The sequence below is a fragment of the Pseudophryne corroboree genome, chromosome 6 (assembly GCF_028390025.1).
Source record: "Pseudophryne corroboree isolate aPseCor3 chromosome 6, aPseCor3.hap2, whole genome shotgun sequence".
Lineage (NCBI taxonomy): Eukaryota > Metazoa > Chordata > Amphibia > Anura > Myobatrachidae > Pseudophryne > Pseudophryne corroboree.
The window spans coordinates 568,967,196-568,987,440 of record NC_086449.1 but is presented as its reverse complement, the minus strand read 5'-3'; the positions used below and the strand labels follow the sequence as shown (position 1 = coordinate 568,987,440).

The 20,245-nt window shown below is 45.2% G+C and overlaps 1 protein-coding gene across 3 annotated transcripts in view; it reads right to left on the bottom strand.

Annotated features, from left to right (window-relative positions):
- Positions 1-344: 344 nt before the first annotated feature.
- GNPTAB (N-acetylglucosamine-1-phosphate transferase subunits alpha and beta) overlaps positions 345-20,245 on the bottom strand; it is a 189,186-nt gene continuing 169,285 nt past the window's right edge. For 2 of the 3 annotated variants that reach the window (XM_063927809.1, XM_063927811.1), the window contains exons 20-21: positions 12,568-12,658; positions 345-1,381 (exon numbers count right to left, since the gene is read on the bottom strand). In XM_063927809.1, the coding sequence (XP_063783879.1) occupies positions 1,304-1,381; positions 12,568-12,658 (169 nt within the window). In that variant the 3' untranslated portion in view covers positions 345-1,303. The remainder of the gene's footprint in view (positions 1,382-12,567; positions 12,659-20,245) is intronic. The other variant, XM_063927810.1, reaches the window with a different exon arrangement.

Sequence of the window (20,245 nt, the reverse complement as noted above, 5' to 3'; positions counted from 1 at the left end):
ACTCTGAATTAGGCCCATAGTCTTCTACAAATCCCCTCCAGATTTTGACTTGCGACAAAGTTATTAGGCGGGACCCTGGAGAATCGACTGAACTATTTTATTTAAACTACTTAATCGATGACTATCATCTGGGACAGATCTTAAAACATCTGGGATAAGAGCTATGTATTCTAATTTGTTCTTGCTATTATTGGAACTAAATATGTTACTTGCATGTTTTCATTATTGTAACTAAAATAAATGCTTATCCTTTTTAATATGTCCTGTGTCAGTCTCCATATTTAACACATTGTATCCCAGAACCTGGTCGCTTGAGATCTTCAACCGAAAACAACCACAAAATATGCATGTCACAGAATTTAATTCATGATCTCATTTTGTGAGAATTGCTAAAATTACATCCTTCCGAAATTATTTACATGTGAACATATATCTCAATTTAATTCTTTTCTAAAAATGAACAGAAGCACATTCTCATTAACCCCTTTCACTGATCTACAGAGATGGGTAGCTTAAATAAAGGAAGCACTCACCAAGTTAAGACATTTCCCCCACATAAAATGGATAAAGGGAAACCAGATGTGCAGCCATGTTTTTGAAGGATGATGTTTGGGGGAGGAATGGTTCAACCTAGCAGTTTAACAAATGTACATGCATGTAAGAAAGGCATTTACATTAAAAGAAAATATAGCTACATTAAACAAATTGGAGACAATAACTCGTCTGTTTCTATCATAGGTGAAATCCCAATATCCAGCGCTACAATTCGTTCACAAATAGGGCAAAACACTATTAATATCTGTACACAGGCACTTGACTTGTATTTACAGAAACAAAACAAATACATTCTTAAGTCACGCAATTTTAGACATCAGCCACTACTTTGTATGCAAAATATATTCCATTCCTTTGAAAGGGAAGCAGAATAGTCCGAGCAAAAGTGAATTTCAGCTACCTAACTCAGAAAGTATGGTTTTCTTTTACCACACTGACCTGTCACTTTTAATGGCACATAAAATCAAAGTGTTGTCATTTCAAAATCCTTTGGTTTTTACAGTCAGATGCTCAAAGCAATAGCTGACCTCGGACAGGTTCTTTCAGATTATATTCCGATGGTACCAACATGCTGCATTCAGGCATGAGAATACTTAGAAAGTGGAACCACGTGATCACAGCCAGAAGATTAAGTCACTCTCCTTTTGTGATGACTGTTGAAGTGGAACCCTTTATTTTCCAACTTGATGACATTCTGACATTTCCATGTCACAGTAATGAGGTAGTCTAACAAAAAGTCAGTCTTGTTTTAGACTTTACTTCTTTCTGGGCTTACTTCAATATGCATTCTCCTCCTAGAAAAAATCTTTCTTTTAAGTGCAATCAACTATCAGACAGAGAAATAAAACACAGATTCAGTTATTTAATCTTTCAGTCCACTGTAAATACAAAATATAGAGACAATACAGATGTAAAATTGTTTGAATTGGGCAGTATGGATACTTAACCACTTAACTGACAAGGGACCACACTGACACGGTCCGTCCGTCCTGCGCCCTCCAGCATTTAAACATTTAAAGAGGAAATCTGTTTCACTTTGCGCTGCATGGAGGGGGGGGGGGTGTAAATTCCTTTAGGTGGCTAGGTAATGCCCCTGACGGTGGAGATCTTGCAGCATTAGTGGGTTATGGGTGGTTAAGCCCCACAAAAGGTCTATAAGCCCTGGGGAAATGGGTCTAATAGTGACCGTTGGCCAATGGTGGGTGGGTTATCAAAAAAAGGATCTTTCGCTATAGGGGGTGCGCTATAAGTTTACAATGAGGGCCTATGAACACATGGGAAAAAAATATTTTCCAATAAAATAGTTGAATTTTTTTTTTAACTATGTTCTTAATGTCAACAATTTTAAGGGCCTTTTTATAACATATCTAAAAAAAAAAATCATCAGAGAAGTGGTTAAGTATATACATGGTAGAATCACTGGGAAATACTGTTTCACTGGGAAATATTGTTTAATCTGTGAGATTATAAGAGTACATTTTACTACACAAATTGGGACATTTTCGAGCAATAGATATTTGCAATGCAAAATTACAGAAAAACTTGGAAAGTGCCTTAGCATTGCATACATTTATTATTTACATAAAAATTAAGTGAAGTTGTTGCTAACATCTAAAATCAAATTGAGTAAATTGGGATTTAAAAAATAGCAAAATAGCTAGAATTTCTGCAACAAATACACAGCATAAGTAGCTGGTGATGTGCTATTAAAATCTATTTAACAACACCGCAGATAACACTTTTTTTTTTTTTTTTACTCTTGTTCCACTATCAGCAATTTAAACTGCACCATCACCTAGTGGTAAATGACAACATGAGGAGGGTGTGAGCAGGACGACAAATCAGAAGCCGCGATGTCTGCCAGGTTGTGAGGATTTAAATCACGATTTAGAAAAATATAAGATTTTAAACCTACCGGTAAATCTTTTTCTCGTAGTCCGTAGAGGATGCTGGGGACTCCGTAAGGACCATGGGGAATAGACGGGCTCCGCAGGAGACATGGGCACTAAAAAGAACTTTAGGTATGGGTGTGCACTGGCTCCTCCCTCTATGCCCCTCCTCCAGACCTCAGTTAGAGAAACTGTGCCCAGAGGAGACGAACAGTACGAGGAAAGGATTTTGTAAATCCAAAGGCAAGATTCATACCAGCCACACCATTCACACCATATAACATGGAATATATGAACCAGTCAACAGTATGAAACAAAACCAGTATCAAAAAACTGTATACACCTGGCGCCACCGCCCTCAAAGTAATAGCAGCTAGTCTCGGGGGTTAAGTTCCAATTCCCCCAAATTGGATAACAGAAAAAAGAGAATATGAGACAGCGCTAATTGCTTTGACGTTTTTTATATATAATTATAACACAATTTCACAATAACACATATAAATACCGGCCAGTATTCATTAAAATATACATATAATTTAATTAACTACTGGGAAAATCAATATAAATTTATCCCTTTAGAGAGCTGCTAAATCTAGCGATATTACATGAATTAGAGCTGTAGTATTATACTGCAGAGATAACACTCTATCCTTTCTGGAGGCAAATGGTTCGATGAAATTTGCAGATTAAAGTCCCACTGTAGATAATTCCAACACAGTTCTTTATGGGTACAACGTGCACCTCTACCAATCTATTCAAATGATGGTATGCAGTTCTTATTGCGTGCCAAAACAGGGTAGGATAATTGCCATGTTGGTAAAAAGAAAATCCTCCCAGCACTTGATAACGCCAAATGCGCTGTTGGTTGGTATATAGGCAATTCTTTTAGGTGCACCATGCAAAGCACTAGTTACCTCTCACAGCTGCTCCTTTCACTTATGACTCTGCCTGTGTTCTCAGGCTGCAGTGTGGAGTCCGTTGTATTTCCCCTTAGCACTGGGGTGTTGTATTGGATATGCGCCGGCCGGCTGGCAGATAATGCTGCAAAAGTGGCAGTATCTCTCTCCCGGATGTCTTGCTCGTGACAAACACGTTTCTCCGCCTCCTAGTTAGCATCGGCAGCTTCCTCAGTGTCAGTAGTGTTAGATGTATGATTTGATCTTTAAATACCCATTTTTGCGGCTCGCGCATGCGCACTAAGCCCGCGATTCAAGCCTCTGTTTCAAGGGAACTAACAAATTTGAAACAGAGGCTTGAATCGCGGGCTTAGTGCGCATGCGCGAGCCGCGAAAATATATACTGCCACTTTTGCAGCATTGTCTGCCAGCCGGCCGACAATGTGGGACTTTAATCTGCAAATTTCATCGAACCATTTGCCTCCAGAAAGGATAGAGTGTTATCTCTGCAGTATAATACTACAGCTCTAATTCATGTAATATCGCTAGATTTAGCAGCTCTCTAAAGGGATAAATTTATATTGATTTTCCCAGTAGTTAATTAAATTATATGTATATTTTAATGAATACTGGCCGGTATTTATGTGTGTTATTGTGAAAACCAGTATCAGTCCAAAACTGATTCAACTGAAACATAACCCTTATGTAAGCAACAACTATATACAAGTCTTGCAGTATGTCGTCCGCACTGGCACGGGCGCCCAGCATCCTCTACGGACTACGAGAAAAAGATTTACCGGTAGGTTTAAAATCTTATTTTCTCTTACGTCCTAGAGCAGGCCTGGCCAACCTGTGGCTCTCCAGATGTTGTGAAACTACACATCCCAGCATGCCTTAATAGCAAAACTGTGGCAAAGCATGATGGGACTTGTAGTTTTACAACAGCTGGAGAGCCACAGGTTGGCCAGGCCTGTCCTAGAGGATGCTGAGGACTCCGTAAAGACCATGGGGATTATACCAAAGCTCCAAAACGGGCGGGAGAGTGCGGATGACTCTGCAGCACCGAATGAGCAAACATTAGGTCCTCATCGGCCAGGGTATCAAACCTGTAGAATCTCGCTAAGGTGTTTGAACCCGACCAAGTTGCTGCTCGGCAAAGCTGTAAAGCCGAGACGCCCCGGGCAGCCGCCCAAGAAGAACCCACCTTCCCAGTGGAATGGCCTTAACCGAATTCGGTAACGGCAATCCAGCCGTAGAATGAGCCTGCTGAATCGTGTTACAGATCCAGTGAGCAATAGTCTGCTTAGATGCAGGAGCACCAACCTTGTTGGCAGCATATAGGATAAACAGAGCCTCTGTTTTCCTAACTCGAGCCGTTCTGGATACATAAATTTTCAATGCCCTGACCACATCAAGGGACTCGGAATCCTCCACATCCCTTGTAGCCACAGGCACCACAATAGGTTGGTTCATATGAAAAGAAGAAACCACCTTAGGCAAAAATTGGGGATGAGTCCCTTTCCAAGTGAGATACTTTAATTCAACTGTTTGAAGCGGTTAAAACCAGTGAGACTTAAGGAACCGTAACACCACGTTAAGGTCCCATGGTGCCACTGGAGGCACAAAAGGAGGCTGAATATGCAGCACCCCTTTCACGAAAGTCTGGCCTTCTGGAAGAGAAGCCAATTCCCTTTGAAAGAAAATGGATAGGGCCGAAATCTGAACCTTAATGGAGCCTAACTTTAGGCCCAAATTCACTCCAGTTTGCAGGAAGTGGAGAAAACGGCTCAGATGGAATTCTTCCAGAGGAGCAGTCTTGGCTTCGCACCAAGACACATACTTCCTCCAGATACGGTGATAATGTTTCGATGTCACCTCCTTCCTTGCCTTTATTAGAGTAGGAATGACCTCTTCCGGAATGCCCTTTTCCGCTAGGATCCTGCGTTCAACCGCCATGCCGTCAAACGCAGTCGCGGTAAGTCCTGGAACAGACAGGGCCCTTGTTGTAACAGGTCTTCCCTGAGAGGAAGAGGCCACGGATCTTCTGAGAGCATTTCCTGTAGATCCGGATACCAGGCCCTTCGAGGCCAATCTGGAACGATGAGAATCGCCTGAACCCCTCTTCGTCTTATGATTCTCAGTATCTTTGAGATAAGAGGAAGAGGAGGGAACACATAGACCGACTGAAACACCCACGGTGTCACCAGTGCGTCCACTGCAATCGCCTGAGGGTCCCTTGAACCTGGCGCAATATCTCGGAAGTTTCTTGTTGAGGCGTGAAGCCATCATCATGTCTATTTGAGGCAGACCCCACTGACTTGCAATCTCTGCGAAGACTTCCTGATGAAGTCCCCACTCTCCTGTCTGCTGAGGAAGTCTGCTTCCCAGTTGTCTACTCCCGGAATGAAGACTGCTGTCAGAGCGCTTACATGACTCTCCGCCCATTGAAGAATCTTGGAGGCTTCTGCCATTGCCACTCTGCTCCTTGTGCCGCCTTGGCTGTTTACATGAGCCACTGCTGTGATGTTGTCTGACTGAATCAGAACCGGTAGACCTTGAAGTAAGGTCTGCGCCTGATGAAGTCCGTTGTATATGGCCCTTAATTTCAGAATGTTGATGTGTAGACAAGCCTCCTGGCTTGACCACAGACCCTGGAAGTTTCTTCCCTGTGTGACTGCTCCCCATCCTCGGAGGCTCGCGTCCGTGGTCACCAGAACCCAGTCCTGGATTCCGAACCTGCGACCCTCTAGAAGGTGAGCACTCTGCAGCCACCACAGGAGAGATACCCTGGCCCTGGGGGACAGGCGGATCATCTGATGAATCTGTAGATGTGACCCGGACCACTTGTCCAGAAGGTCCCACTGAAAGGTTCTGGCATGGAACCTGCCGAATGGAATGGCCTCGTAAGACGCCACCATTTTTCCCAGCACTCACGTGCAGTGATGTACAGACACCCTGTCTGGCTTCAACAGGTCCATGACCAAGTCCTGCAGTTCCTGGGCCATTTCCGTTGGGAGAAAGACCCTCTTTTGTTCCGTGTCCAGAATCATGCCTAAGAAAGGCAATCTGGTTGTTGGAACTAACTGACTTTGGCAGGTTTAGAATCCAACCGTGTTGTTTTAACACCCTAAGGGAGAGTGATACTTTGACCAGCAACTGTTCTCTCGGTCTCGCTTTTATCAGGAGATCGTCCAAGTATGGGATAACTGTGACCCCCTGCTTGCGCAGGAGCACCATCATCTCCGCCATTAATTTGGTAAAAATTCTCGGGGCCGTGGACAGCCCAAACGGCAACGTCTGAAATTGGTAGTGACAATCCTCCACCACAAATCTCAGGAACGCCTGATATTGATAAATGGGGACATGAAGGTATGCATCCTTTATGTCTAGAGACACCAACTCTTCCAGACTTGCAATGACCGCCCTGAGCGACTCCATCTTGAACTTGAACCTCTTTAAGTATAGGTTTAAGGATTTTAAATTTAGAATGGGTCTGACCGAACCGTCCGGTTTCGGGACCACAAACAGGGTTGAGTAATAGCCCATCCCCTGCTGCAGCAGGGGAACCTTGACCACCACTTGTTGGAGAAACAATTTTTGAATTGCTGCCAAAACTACCTCCCTCTCTGGGGAAGAAGTCGGCAGTGCCGATTTGAAAAACCGGCGAGGGGGCACCTCTTCGAATTCCAGCTGGTACCCCCGGGAAACAATGTCTATTGCCCAGGGTCCACCTGAGAATGTATCCAGACCTGGCTGAAAAGACGAAGACGTGCCCCCACCGGAGTGGACTCCACCCGCGGAGCCCCAGCGTCATGCTGTGGATTTAGTAGAGGCCGGGTAGGACTTTTGATCCTGGGAACTGGCTGTAGTTGGCAGCTTTCTCCCCTTGCCCTTACCTCTGGCAAGAAAGGAAGATCCCCGAGCCCTCTTGGATTTATGCGGCCAAAAGGACTGCATCTGATAATGTGGCGTTTTCTTAGGCTGTGAGGAAACATAAGGTAAAAAAGGTTGATTTACCTGCAGTAGCTGTGGAAACTAGGTCCGCGAGACCTTCCCCAAACAACTCCTCACCCATGTAAGGTAAAACCTCCATATGCCGTTTTGAGTCGGCATCACCCGACCACTGTCGGGTCCACAGTGCTCGCCTGGCAGAAACTGCCATAGCGTTCGCTCTGGACCCCAGTATGCCTATATCCCTCTGAGCCTCTCTCATATAAAGGACCGCATCCTTAATATGACCCAGGGTCAATAAGATAGAATCCCTATCCATCGTATCCATATCAGTAGATAAGGTATCTGTCCACGCTAGTACAGCGCTACAAACCCAAGCCAACGCTATTGCCGGTCTGAGTAATGTACCGGTATGCATGTAAATTGACTTTAAGGTAGTTTCTTGCTTGCGATCAGCAGGATCCCTGAGGGCAGCAGTATCCTGCGACGGCAGCGCCACCTTTTTGGAAAGGTGCGTCAACGCTTTATCCACCCTTGGGGATGATTCCCACCGTATCCTGTCCTTGATCGGGAAAGGATACGCCATAAGAATCCTTTTGGGAATCTGCAGCTTCTTGTCCGGAGTTTCCCAAGCACTTTCAAATAACTCATTTAATTCAAAAGAAGGTGGAAAAATAACCTCAGGCTTCTTTTCTTTAAACATGTGGATTTTCGGATTAGGCACCGCGGGGTCATCTATAATATGCAGCACATCCTTTATAGCAATAATCATATAATGAACACTCTGTGCCAATGTTGGCTGCAACCTCGCATCATCATAATCGACACTGGATTCAGAATCCGTGTCGGTATCTGTGTCAACTACCGGGGAAAGTGGGCATTTTTGAGACCCAGAAGGCCCCTGTGACGTAGGGAAAGGCAGGGTATGACCCTCTGTACTGTCCCTGGATTCTGCTTTGTCCAAACGTTTGTGCAATAAATTAACATTTGCATTTAAAATATTCCACATTTCCATCCAGTCATGTGTCGGTGTTGCCGACGGAGACACCACACTCATACGCTCAACCTCATCCCTAGGAGAGCCTTCCGCTTCAGACACGCACGTACTGACACACCACTCACTCAGGGAAAACTCTATCTGGAGACAGTTCCCCCAAAAGGCCCTTTGGAGAGACAGAGAGAGAGTCTGCAAGCACACACCCAGCGCCAATAACCCTGGGAAAAGAAAAAATATCACCCAGATACTGCGCCAAATTATGTGCCCCCCCCCCCTTCTTTAAAACCCTCTGTCACCGGTGATCAGCAGGGGAGAGTCCGGGGAGCCAGCTTCTCAGCGTGTGCTTGTGGAGAAAATGACGCTGGTGAGTGCTGAGGGAGAAGCCCCGCCCCCTCAGTGGCGGGGGTCTGAATTAATACAAAAAAATTTGTATGTACCTATTGCCAGTGTCGAGGTACACATTGCTGCCCAGGGCGCGCCCCCCCCCCACGCCCTGCACCCAACAGTGTCCGCTGTGTGTGTGTCCGTGGGAGCAATGGCGCGCAGCGTTACCGCTGCGCGTTACCTCACTGAAGATCTTATGTCTTCTGCCTTCCTATACTCACCCGGCTTCTGTCTTCTGGCTCTGCGAGGAGGACGGCGGCCCGGCTCCGGGAAGAACCGCTAGGGGAGACCTGCGTTCACACTCCCTCTGGAGCTAATGGTGTCCAGTAGCCTAAGAAGCAGAGCCTAACATTTAAGTAGGTCTGCTTCTCTCTCCTCAGTCCCACGATGCAGGGAGCCTGTTGCCAGCTCCCTGAAAATAAAAAACCTAACAAAATACTTTTTTACAGGAAGCTCAGGAGAGCTCCCTGTAGTGCACCCAGTCTCCTCTGGGCACAGTATTAAACTGAGGTCTGGAGGAGGGCATAGAGGGAGGAGCCAGTGCACACCCATACCTAAAGTTCTTTTTAGTGCCAAGGTCTCCTGCGGAGCCCGTCTATTCCCCATGGTCCTTACGGAGTCCCCAGCATCCTCTAGGACGTAAGAGAAAAAAAAATGATTTAAACCACATGATTAAAACAAAAAAAAATTCAAGGTGTTTCATGTATTGTTAAAATTAACTTTGATAATTGTCATTTTTTGAGTTGTGTTTCAAGAATTATATATATACAGTATATATAACAATATCCACATTCAAATACCCTTCGGCCAACACTAGTCAAGTTCCAAGCAAAAGCAATCCCATTTAATGACCTTGTTTGACCACGATGTTGTGCCATCATCAACGTTAGTAGAAAGAATACTTTCCACATTTGGTTTGGTGCAGTCAAAACTGAGAAACCGCTTGGATACTGACAAAGCTGAAAAACTTGTGTTTCTTTTTAAGGCATTTAATAAACCTAATGTGTAGGCTTATTCAGAGTTACAAATCAGACAAGGCAGTTGGCAACTATTGTAACTTTTAACATCACTGCTGTTTGGAGTTTGTTGTGCCATGCCATGATTCATGGTGACACTGTAAAGTAATTTAAATTAAATATATTAAAGTTACAGTATTGTAAAAACTTTGAATTCTTGTATTTACTTGGTTTATTTGATCATTTTTATAAAAAAAAATCCAATTTACAGTGCATCCGGAAAGTATTCACAGCACTTCACTTTTTCCACATTTTGTTATGTTACAGCCTTATTTTAATATGGAACAAATTCATTTTTACCCTCAAAATTCTACACACAATACCCCATAATGACAATGTGAAAAAAAGTTTTTCTAGATTTTTGCGAATTTATTACAAATAAAAAAAAAACTAAGAAATCACATGTACATAAATATTCACAGCCTTTGCTCAGTACTTTGTTGATGCACCTTTGGCCACAATTACAGCCTCAAGTCTCTTTGAATATGATGTCACAAGTTTGGCACACCTATATTTGGGCAGTTTTGTCCATTCCTCTTTGCAGCACCTCTCAAGCTCTTCGATGGAAAGCGTCGGTGCACAGCCATTTTCAGATCTCTCCAGAGATGTTCAATCGGATTCAAGTCTGGGCTCTGGCTGGGCCACTCAAGGACATTCACAGAATTTTCCTGAAGCCACTCATTTGATATCTTGGCTGTGTGCTTAGGGTTGTTGTCCTGCTGAAAGATGACACGTCGCCCCAGTCTGAGATCAAGAGCGCTCTGGAGCAGGTTTTCATCTAGGATGTCTCTGTACATTGCTGCATTCATCTTTCCCTCTATCCTGACTAGTCTCCCAGTTCCTGCTGTTAAAAAACATCCCCACAGCATGATGCTGCCACCACCAGGCTTCACTGTAGGGATGGTATTGGCCTGGTGACAAGCGGTGCCTGGTTTCCTCCAAACATGACGCCTGACATTCACGCCAAAGAGTTCAATCTTTGTCTCATCAGACTAGAGAATTTTGTTTCTCATTGTCAGAGTCCTTCAGGTGCATTTTGGCAAATTCCAGGTGGGCTGCCATGTGCTTTTACTAAGGAGTAGCTTCCGTCTGTCCATTCTACCATACAGGCTTGATTGGTGGATGCTGCAGAGATGGTTATCCTTCTGGAAGGTTCTCCTCTCTCCACAGAGGAATGCTGTAGCTCTGACAGAGTGACCATCGGGTTCTTGGCTGACTAGGGACCTTTTCCGCCGATCGCTCAGTTTAGATGGCCGGCCAGTTCTAGGAAGAGCCCTGGTGGTTCCGAACTTCTTCCATTTTCCGGATAATGGAGGCCACTATGCTCATTGGGACCTTCAAGCAGCGGATATTTTTCTGTACCCTTTCCCAGATTTGATCCCCAGACAATCCTGTCTCGGAGGTCTACAGACAATTCCTTTGACTGCATGCTTGGTTTGTGCTCAGACATGCATTGTCAAGTGTGGGACCTTACATAGACAGGTGTGTGCCTTTCCAATCATGTCCAATCAACTGAATTTACCACAGGTGGACTGTAATTAAGCTGTAGGAACATCTCAAGGATGATTAGTGGAAACAGAATGCACCCGAGCTCAATTTTGAGCTTCATGGCAAAGGCTGAATACTTATGTACATGTGATTTCTTAGTTCTATTTTTTTTATAAATTTGCAAAAATCTCAAAAAAACGTTTCACTTTGTCATTATGGGATATTGGTGGTCATTCCGAGTTGATCGCAGTCAGCAACTTTTTGCTGCTGCTGCGATCAACTAGTACACGCCTATGGGGGAGTGTATTTTAGCTTAGCAGAGCTGCGATCGCTTGTGCAGCCCTGCTAAGCTAAAAAAAATTCAAGCAGAAGTAGACCAGCCCTATACCTACTTACCCTGTGCGACGTTCTCTGCGTTGCTGGGGCCGGCTTTGACGTCAGACATCCGCCCTCCGTTCTGCTGGAGACACCTGCATTTTTTTCACCACTCCCCGAAAACGGTCTCCAACGCTCTGGATCTGCCCAGGTACGCCTTCTTTCTATCAATCTTCTTTGCGGACCGCTCTGCGACCGCTTCCTTCGTTAGACGCGATGTAACCCGGCGACCCCTGTCGCCGGGCAACGTCGCGCACGTGCATTGCGGCTGCCGCGCATGCGCATTCCGGACCCGTTCGCACCGCAGCGATAAACCGATGCGTGCGAACGGGTCGGAATGACCCCCATTGTGTGTAGAATTTTGATGGAAAAAATTAATTTATTCCATTTTGGAATAAGGCTGTAACATAACAAAATGTGGAAAAAGTGAAGCGCTGTGAATACTTTCCGGATGCACTGTAAATAAAAAAAACAATTCAAATCGAAAAATCCGATTTTTTTTTTTGAACAATCATTTTTTTACACCCTGATGTCTGGTAATGCAGCTTCTCCCTGGCTCTTTGGATCACCTCTTCTTCCCCAACTCCCATGCAAAGTATGACACAGCCCCTGTTTTCAGCCAAGGCTGTTAGACTAATCACAGTGTCGCACAAAGCAATTGTTGTTTAAAGCTATAGGTGTTAAAGCAGCTCTAAGAACATTACAGCAAGGGAATTTTTATTACTGGGCCACAGATTAAAAAACAAAACATAAAATAACATTAAACCATAAATTAAATTTAAGTTTCAGAATCTGCAGCACTGAAATTTAGAAAAATATTTGGGGCAGGTTACGGTTAATGCACTTTATATCATTAGAACATATGCAAATACCTTGTCACATAGCATAGTCTCTTGCTGTAAATGTACACTGGAATTAGTTCTAATTCTAGTAAACCTACTCAGGAAATATCCCCGGAGATTAGAAGCAGTGAACGTAAAACAAAAACTTTGTGCCACGGTTACAGTAAAATTTACCTGTTCAGCAAAAAAAGAGATGACGGTAAACACAATCAACGTTCCCAAGACACTGTGCGTCCAGAACTTTAACTTGTCTCTATAACTCCTCCTGGACAAAATATAACATCATATTAAAATTAAATAAATTAAATGAAATATGCACATTAATGATATGATGATCAGCCACCACACAACTATTTGGAATATAGTTACAGATTTAGCATATCAAAGCATAGAGCAGGTCACTCATCAGACCCATCTTTCTTACCCCCTTCTTGTCCTTCCCCTTCCCTGTCCAACTCCAACCCCCAATGCTCTCCCTGTCCCACTTATGCTCCCCTATGTTTACAGCTTGACACCTATTACTGCTGAACTCTACTGCCCTATTCTACTGTCCTTGTACTTTTTTCATCGTTTTCTCATGACTGTCATGTGGTACTCTCTCTCTATTAAAGTGAGAAAGCAGAAAGTGATGCTTAGTGTCATTAATCTGTTTTTGGGAAATATGTTTCTTAAGAATTTCACTTCCCTTTGCATCGGACTCCCTTTGTGTGACCGTATAGTTAGGTTTCCCATCTTCCAGCCTCACACATTGAGGCTGATTCTGAGGCGAGAGTAAAGCAAAAATGAGCAAGTAACTCTTCATCTTGGTAAAACCATGTGGGGCAGATGTAAAATGTGCAGAGAGATTAGATTTGGGTGGGGTGTGTTCAAACTGAAATCTAAATTGCAGTGTAAAAATAAAGCAGCCAGTATGTACAATACACAAACAACAAAACCCACCCAAATCTAAATCTCTGCACGTCACATGTGCCCGACCTGCAGTGTAACATGGTTTTGCCCATTAGAGTATTTTTTTTTGTTTGCTAACAAACCTGAATAACCCCCTCAGTTCCTTCTTTATTCAATGCCCACGTGTTGGGCCTACTATATATTACACACACCTCTCTGTTAGTGGGGAATATCCCCTTACCTGATTTTTGTTCTACAAAAGTCACCTCAAAAATAGATCTTTTAAAATGTTTTTTAACTTAGATCCCCTCATGATGAAACAAAGCTTCAAATTAAATGGGAATCAGAGCTGAACATCTTCTTGACAGATGATGATAGGAACAAAATCTTCTTAAATGTTTTTAAGATGTCTAGATGCATAACCATTCAAAAATGATGTTTAAATTAATACATGGTCGCTATCAAACCCCAGATGAATTACATAAAATCTGGCCTGAGCTCTGTTGGAGACATTGTGATTTGGAGGGTACCTTAATTCATACATTGTGTCTGTGTCCTAAAATCAAACCGCTACGGAATGAGGTTTTTGACTTGATCAAACAGGTTACTGATGTGTCCCTTCCATTACTTCATGAAATTGTCTTTTTGCACCATTTCCCCTCTCCCTCCAAGGTGAAAATACATACATTATAGGACATATACCCATTGCTACCAGAGCTGTCTTAGCCCAATATTGGAAAATAAGAATTTACTCACCGGTAATTCTATTTCTCGTAGTCCGTAGTGGATGCTGGGAACTCCGTAAGGACCATGGGGAATAGCGGGCTCCGATGGAGGCTGGGCACTCTAGAAAGATCTTAGACTACCTGGTGTGCACTGGCTCCTCCCACTATGACCCTCCTCCAAGCCTCAGTTAGGTACTGTGCCCGGACGAGCGTACACAATAAGGAAGGATTTTGAATCCCGGGTAAGACTCATACCAGCCACACCAATCACACCGTACAACTCGTGATATGAAACACAGTTAACAGTATGAAACAATAGAGCCTCTCAACAGATGGCTCAACAATAACCCGATTTAGTTAACAATAACTATGTACAAGTAATGCAGATAAACCGCACTTGGGATGGGCGCCCAGCATCCACTACGGACTACGAGAAATAGAATTACCGGTGAGTAAATTCTTATTTTCTCTAACGTCCTAGTGGATGCTGGGAACTCCGTAAGGACCATGGGGATTATACCAAAGCTCCCAAACGGGCGGGAGAGTGCGGATGACTCTGCAGCACCGAATGAGAGAACTCCAGGTCCTCCTCAGCCAGGGTATCAAATTTGTAGAATTTTGCAAACGTGTTTGCCCCTGACCAAGTAGCTGCTCGGCAAAGTTGTAAAGCCGAGACCCCTCGGGCAGCCGCCCAAGATGAGCCCACCTTCCTTGTGGAATGGGAATGGGCATTGACAGATTTTGGCTGTGGCAGGCCTGCCACAGTATGTGCAAGCTGAATTGTACTACAAATCCAACGAGCAATAGTCTGCTTAGAAGCAGGAGCACCCAGCTTGTTAGGTGCATATAGGATAAACAGCGAGTCAGATTTTCTGACTCTAGCCGTTCTGGAAACATATTTTCAGTGCCCTGACAACGTCTAGCAACTTGGAGTCCTCCAAGTCCCTAGTAGCCGCAGGCACCACAATAGGCTGGTTCAGGTGAAACGCTGACACCACCTTTGGGAGAAACTGGGGACGAGTCCTCAATTCTGCCCTATCCATATGGAAAATCAAATAAGGGCTTTTACAAGACAAAGCCGCCAATTCTGATACTCGCCTGGCAGAAGCCAAGGCCAATAACATAACCACCTTCCACGTGAGATATTTCAGATCCACGGTTTTTAGTGGTTCACACCAATGTGATTTTAAGAAACTCAACACCACGTTCAGATCCCAAGGTGCCACAGGAGGCACAAACGGGGGCTGACTATGCAGCACTCCTTTTATAAATATCTGAACTTCAGGTACTGAAGCTAGTTCTTTTTGAAAGAAAATCGACAGAGGCGAGATCTGTACTTTAATGGAGCCTAGTTTTAGGCCCATATTAACTCCTGCTTGCAGGAAATGCAGAAATCGACCTAGTTGAAATTCCTCTGTTGGGGCCCTTTCGGCCTCACACCATGCAACATATTTTCGCCATATGCGGTGATAATGAGTTGCTGTAACCTCTTTCCTGGCTTTAGTAAGCGTAGGAATGACTTCCTCCGGAATGCCCTTTTCCTTCAGGATCCGGCGTTCAACCGCCATGCCGTCAAACGCAGCCGCGGTAAGTCTTGGAACAGACAGGGCCCCCGCTGCCGCAGGTCCTGTCTGAGTGGCAGAGGCCATGGGTCCTCTGATATAAATTCTTGAAGTTCTGGGTACCAAGCTCTTCTTGGCCATCCACGAGTATCGTTCTTACTCCTCGCCTTCTTATTATTCTCAGTACCTTTGGTATGAGAGGCAGAGGGGAGAACACATAAACCGACTGGTACACCCACGGTGTTACCAGAGCGTCCATAGCTATCGCCTGAGGGTCCCTTGACCTGGTGCAATATCTTTTATAGCTTTTTGTTGAGGCGGGACGCCATCATGTCCACCTGTGGCCTTTCCCAATGGTGTACAATCCTATTGGAAGACTTCTGGAGGAAGTCCCCATTCTCCCGGGTGGAGGTCGTGTCTGTTGAGAAGATCTGCTTCCCAGTTGTCCACTCCGGGAATGAACACTGCTGACAGTGCTAACACATGATTTTCCGCCTATCGGAGAATCCTTGTGGCTTCTGCCATCGCCATCCTGCTTCTTGTGCCGCCCTGTTGGTTTACATGGGCGACTGCCGTGATGTTGTCTGATTGGATCAGTACCGGCTGGTTTTGAAGCAGAGGCCTTGCTGGCCTCAGGGCATTGTAAATGGCCCTCAGATCCAGAATATTTATGTGTAGGGAAATAACCTGACTTGACCAAAGTCCCTGGAAGTTTCTTCCCTGTGTGACTGCCCCCCAGCCTCAAAGGCTGGAATCCATGGTCACTAGGACCTAGTCCTGTATGCCGAACCTGCGGCCCTCTTGAAGATGGGCACTCTGCAGCCACCACAGTAGAGATACCCTGGTCCTTGGAGACAGGGTTATCAGCCTATGCATCGGAAGATGCGATCCGGACCACTTGTCCAACAGGTCCCTCTGAAAAGTTCTTGTATGGAACCTGCCTAATGGGATTGCTTCGTAGGAAGCTACCATTTTTCCCAGGACTCGCGTGCAATGATGCACCGCTACCTATTTTGGTTTCAGGAGGTCTCTGACTAGAGATGACAACTCCTTGGCTTTCTCCTCCGGGAGAAACACTATTTCTGGTTTATGTCCAGAACCATCCCCAGGAACAGTAGACGTGTCATAGGAACCAGCTGTGACTTTGGACTGTTTAGAATCCAACTATGCTGTTGTAGCACTTTCCAAAATAGTGCTACCCCGACTACCAACTGCTCCTTGGACCTCGCCCTTATAACGAGATTGTCCAAGTACGGGATAATTACAACTCCCTTTTTTCGAAGGAGTATCATCATTTCGGCCATTACCTTGATAAAACACCCTCGGTGCCATGTACAGTCCAAACGGCAGTGTCTGGACTTGGTAATGGTAATCCTGTACCACAAATCTGAGGTACTCCTGGCGAGGATGGTAAATGGGGACATGCAGGTAAGCATCCTTGATGTCCCGGGATACCATGTAATCCCCCTCGTCCAGGCTTGCAATAACCGCCCTGAGCGATTCCATCTTGAACTTGAATTTTTTTATGTTCAAGGATTTTAAATATAAAATGGGTCACACCGAACCATGCGGTTTCGGTACCCCAACCCGTGTGGAATAGTAACCCCGTCCTTGTTGAAGTAGGGGCACCTTGAGTATTACCTGCTGGGAATACCGCTTATTAATTGCCTCTAGCACAGCCTCCCTGCCTGAGGGAGTTGTCAGCAAGGCATATTTTAGGAAACGGCTGGGGGGAGACATCTCGAATTCCAGCTTGTACCCCTGAAATACTACTTGAAAGAAACAGGGATCCACCTGTGAGCGAGCCCACTAATTGCTGAAATTTTTGAGACGGCCCCCCACCGTACCTGGCTACACCTGTGGAGCACCCGCGTCATGGTGTGTACACACAGGAGGCGGGGGAAGAATCTTGATTCTGGGAACAGGCTGACTGGTGCAGCTTTTTCCCTCTACCCTTGTCTCTGTACAGAAAGGAAGCGCCATTTGACCCGCTTGCTTTTCTGAAGCCGAAAGGACTGTACCTTTGTCTGTGAGGAAACCTGAGGTAAAATTATTTCTTCCCAGCAGCTGCTGTGGATACGAGGTCCCAGAGACCATCCCCAAATAATTCCTCACCCTTATAAGGCTCTCTATGCGCTTTTTAAGTCAGCATCACCTGTCCAGTGACAGGTCTCTAATACCCTCCTGACAGAATGGACATTACATTTATTTTGGATGCCAGCCGGCAAAATATCCCTCTGTGCCTCCACCATATATAAGACAACGTCTTTAATATGTTTTTATGTTTGCCAACTAGTATCCCTGTTTGACAGGGTCACCGACCACGCTGCAGCAGCACTATCTGCAGGTCTCAGTCTAGTACCTGAGTGTGTAAATACAGACTTCAGGATAGCCTCCTGTTTTTTATCAACAGGTACCTATTAAAGTGGCCGTATCCTAAGACGGCAGTGCCACCTTTTTTGACAAACGTGTGAGCGCCTTATCCACCCTAGGGGATATCTCCCAGCGTAACTTATCCTCCTGGCGGGAAAGGGTACGCCATCAGTAACTTTTTATAAATTACCAGTTTCTTAACGGGGGAACCCACGCTTTTCACACACTTCATTTATTCATCTGATGGGGGAACAAAACACTGCCTGTTTTTTCTCCCCAAACCTAAAACCAATTTATAGAGGTGCTTGGGTTAAAGTCAGAAATGTATAACACATTTTTTATTGCCGGGATCAAGTCACGGATGTTCCTAGTGGATTGTGTATATGTCTCCACCTTGTCGACACTGGAGTCAGACTCCGTGTCGACATCTGTGTCTGCCATCTGAGAGAGCGGGCGTTTTTGAGCCCCTGATGGCCTTTGAGACGCCTGGGCAGGCGCGGGCTGCGAAGCCGGCTGTCCCACAGCTGTTACGTCATCCACCCTTTTATGTAAGGAGTTGACACTGTCGGTTAATACCTTTTACCTATCTATCCACTCTGGTGTCGGCCCCACAGGGGGCGACATCACATATATCGGCCTCTGTTCCGTCACCATATAAGCCTCCTCATTCAACATGTCGACACAGCCGTACCGACACACCGCAGACACACAGGGAATGCTCTAAACGAGGACAGGACCCACAAAAGCCCTTTGGGGGGACAGAGTGAGAGTATGCCAGCACACACCAGAGCGCTATATAATGCAGGGACTAACTGAGTTATGTCCCCTATAGCTGCTGTTTTTATATATAATGTATACTGCGCCTAAATTTAGTGCCCCCCCTCTCTTTATTAACCCTTTGTAGACTGCAGGGGAGAGCTAGGGAGCTTCCTTCCAGCGGAGCTGTGAGGGAAAATGGCGCCAGTGTGCTGAGGAGATAGGCTCCGCCCCTTTTTCGCGGCCTATTCTCCCGTTTTTTATGGAATTCTGGCAGGGGTATTTACCTCATATATAGCCCCTGGGGCCATATATTGAGGTATTTTAGCCAGCCAAGGTGTTTTTATTGCTGCCTCAGGGCGCCCCCCCCAGCGCCCTGCACCCTCAGTGACCGAAGTGTGTGAGAGGAGCAATGGCGCACAGCTGCAGTGCTGTGCGCTACCTTGGTGAAGACAGAGTCTTCATGCCGCCGATTTTCCGGACCATCTTCTTGCTTCTGGCTCTGTAAGGGGGACGGCGGCGCGGCTCCGGGACCGAACATCAAGGCTGGGCCTGCGGTCGATCCCTCTGGAGCTAATGGTGTCCAGTAGCCTAAGAAGCCCAATCCGGCTGCAAGCAGGCGAGTTCGCTTCTTCTCCCCTTAGTCCCTCGCTGCAGTGAGCCTGTTGCCAGCAGGTCTCACTGAAAATAAAAAAATCTAAGACTATTACTTTCTAAGAGCTCAGGAGAGCCCCTAGTGTGCATCCAACCTCGGCCGGGCACGAAATCTAACTGAGGCTTGGAGGAGGGTCATAGTGGGAGGAGCCAGTGCACACCAGGTAGTCTAAGATCTTTCTAGAGTGCCCAGCCTCCTTCGGAGCCCGCTATTCCCCATGGTCCTTACGGAGTTCCCAGCATCCACTAGGACGTTAGAGAAAAGGGCAGATCCCCCTAGATTATCGAAGATCATTTCTAATGTTCACTGTAGCTTTGAAATGGAACTGTAGGATTTATGTATTCTATGTCCCCATCTTCTCCCTTGAGCAAATGGTCAGCCTGGTAAAACTATTATACAACTCGTATAGGTTCAGGCAACGCCTAGACTTGAGGAGGTGGTGACACCCTTCCTTTAGGTCCCCACTGTTTTTCCAACTGTTGTCCCTAGGGGTCAGCCTCGCTCTCAGGGTTGACTAGTTTAATTGCTATCTTGTTTACTCTTGTTGGGCAGACCCTACATTCCCATGGGTTTATAAGGTATGGGTCTTAAGGCATGTGAATACTCATCAATTGATTTACATTTTTAGAACTTATATTTGTCATTTCCTCTTCCCCTTTCCTAATTTTTGTTTACTTCCATGATATTACAGATCAGATGATAATATGACATGTTGTGCATGTATGTTTACACCGATTTGAAAGATCTGTAATGTAAAACTACCCCCCCCCCCAATAAATGTTTATTTAAATTTTGACATAGTAAACATTATAAACATATATGGGGTATATTCAATTGATGTCGAAAGCTGCCGTCTGTCGAAAAGACTGCAGTTTTCAACTTTTTTTTTAGGT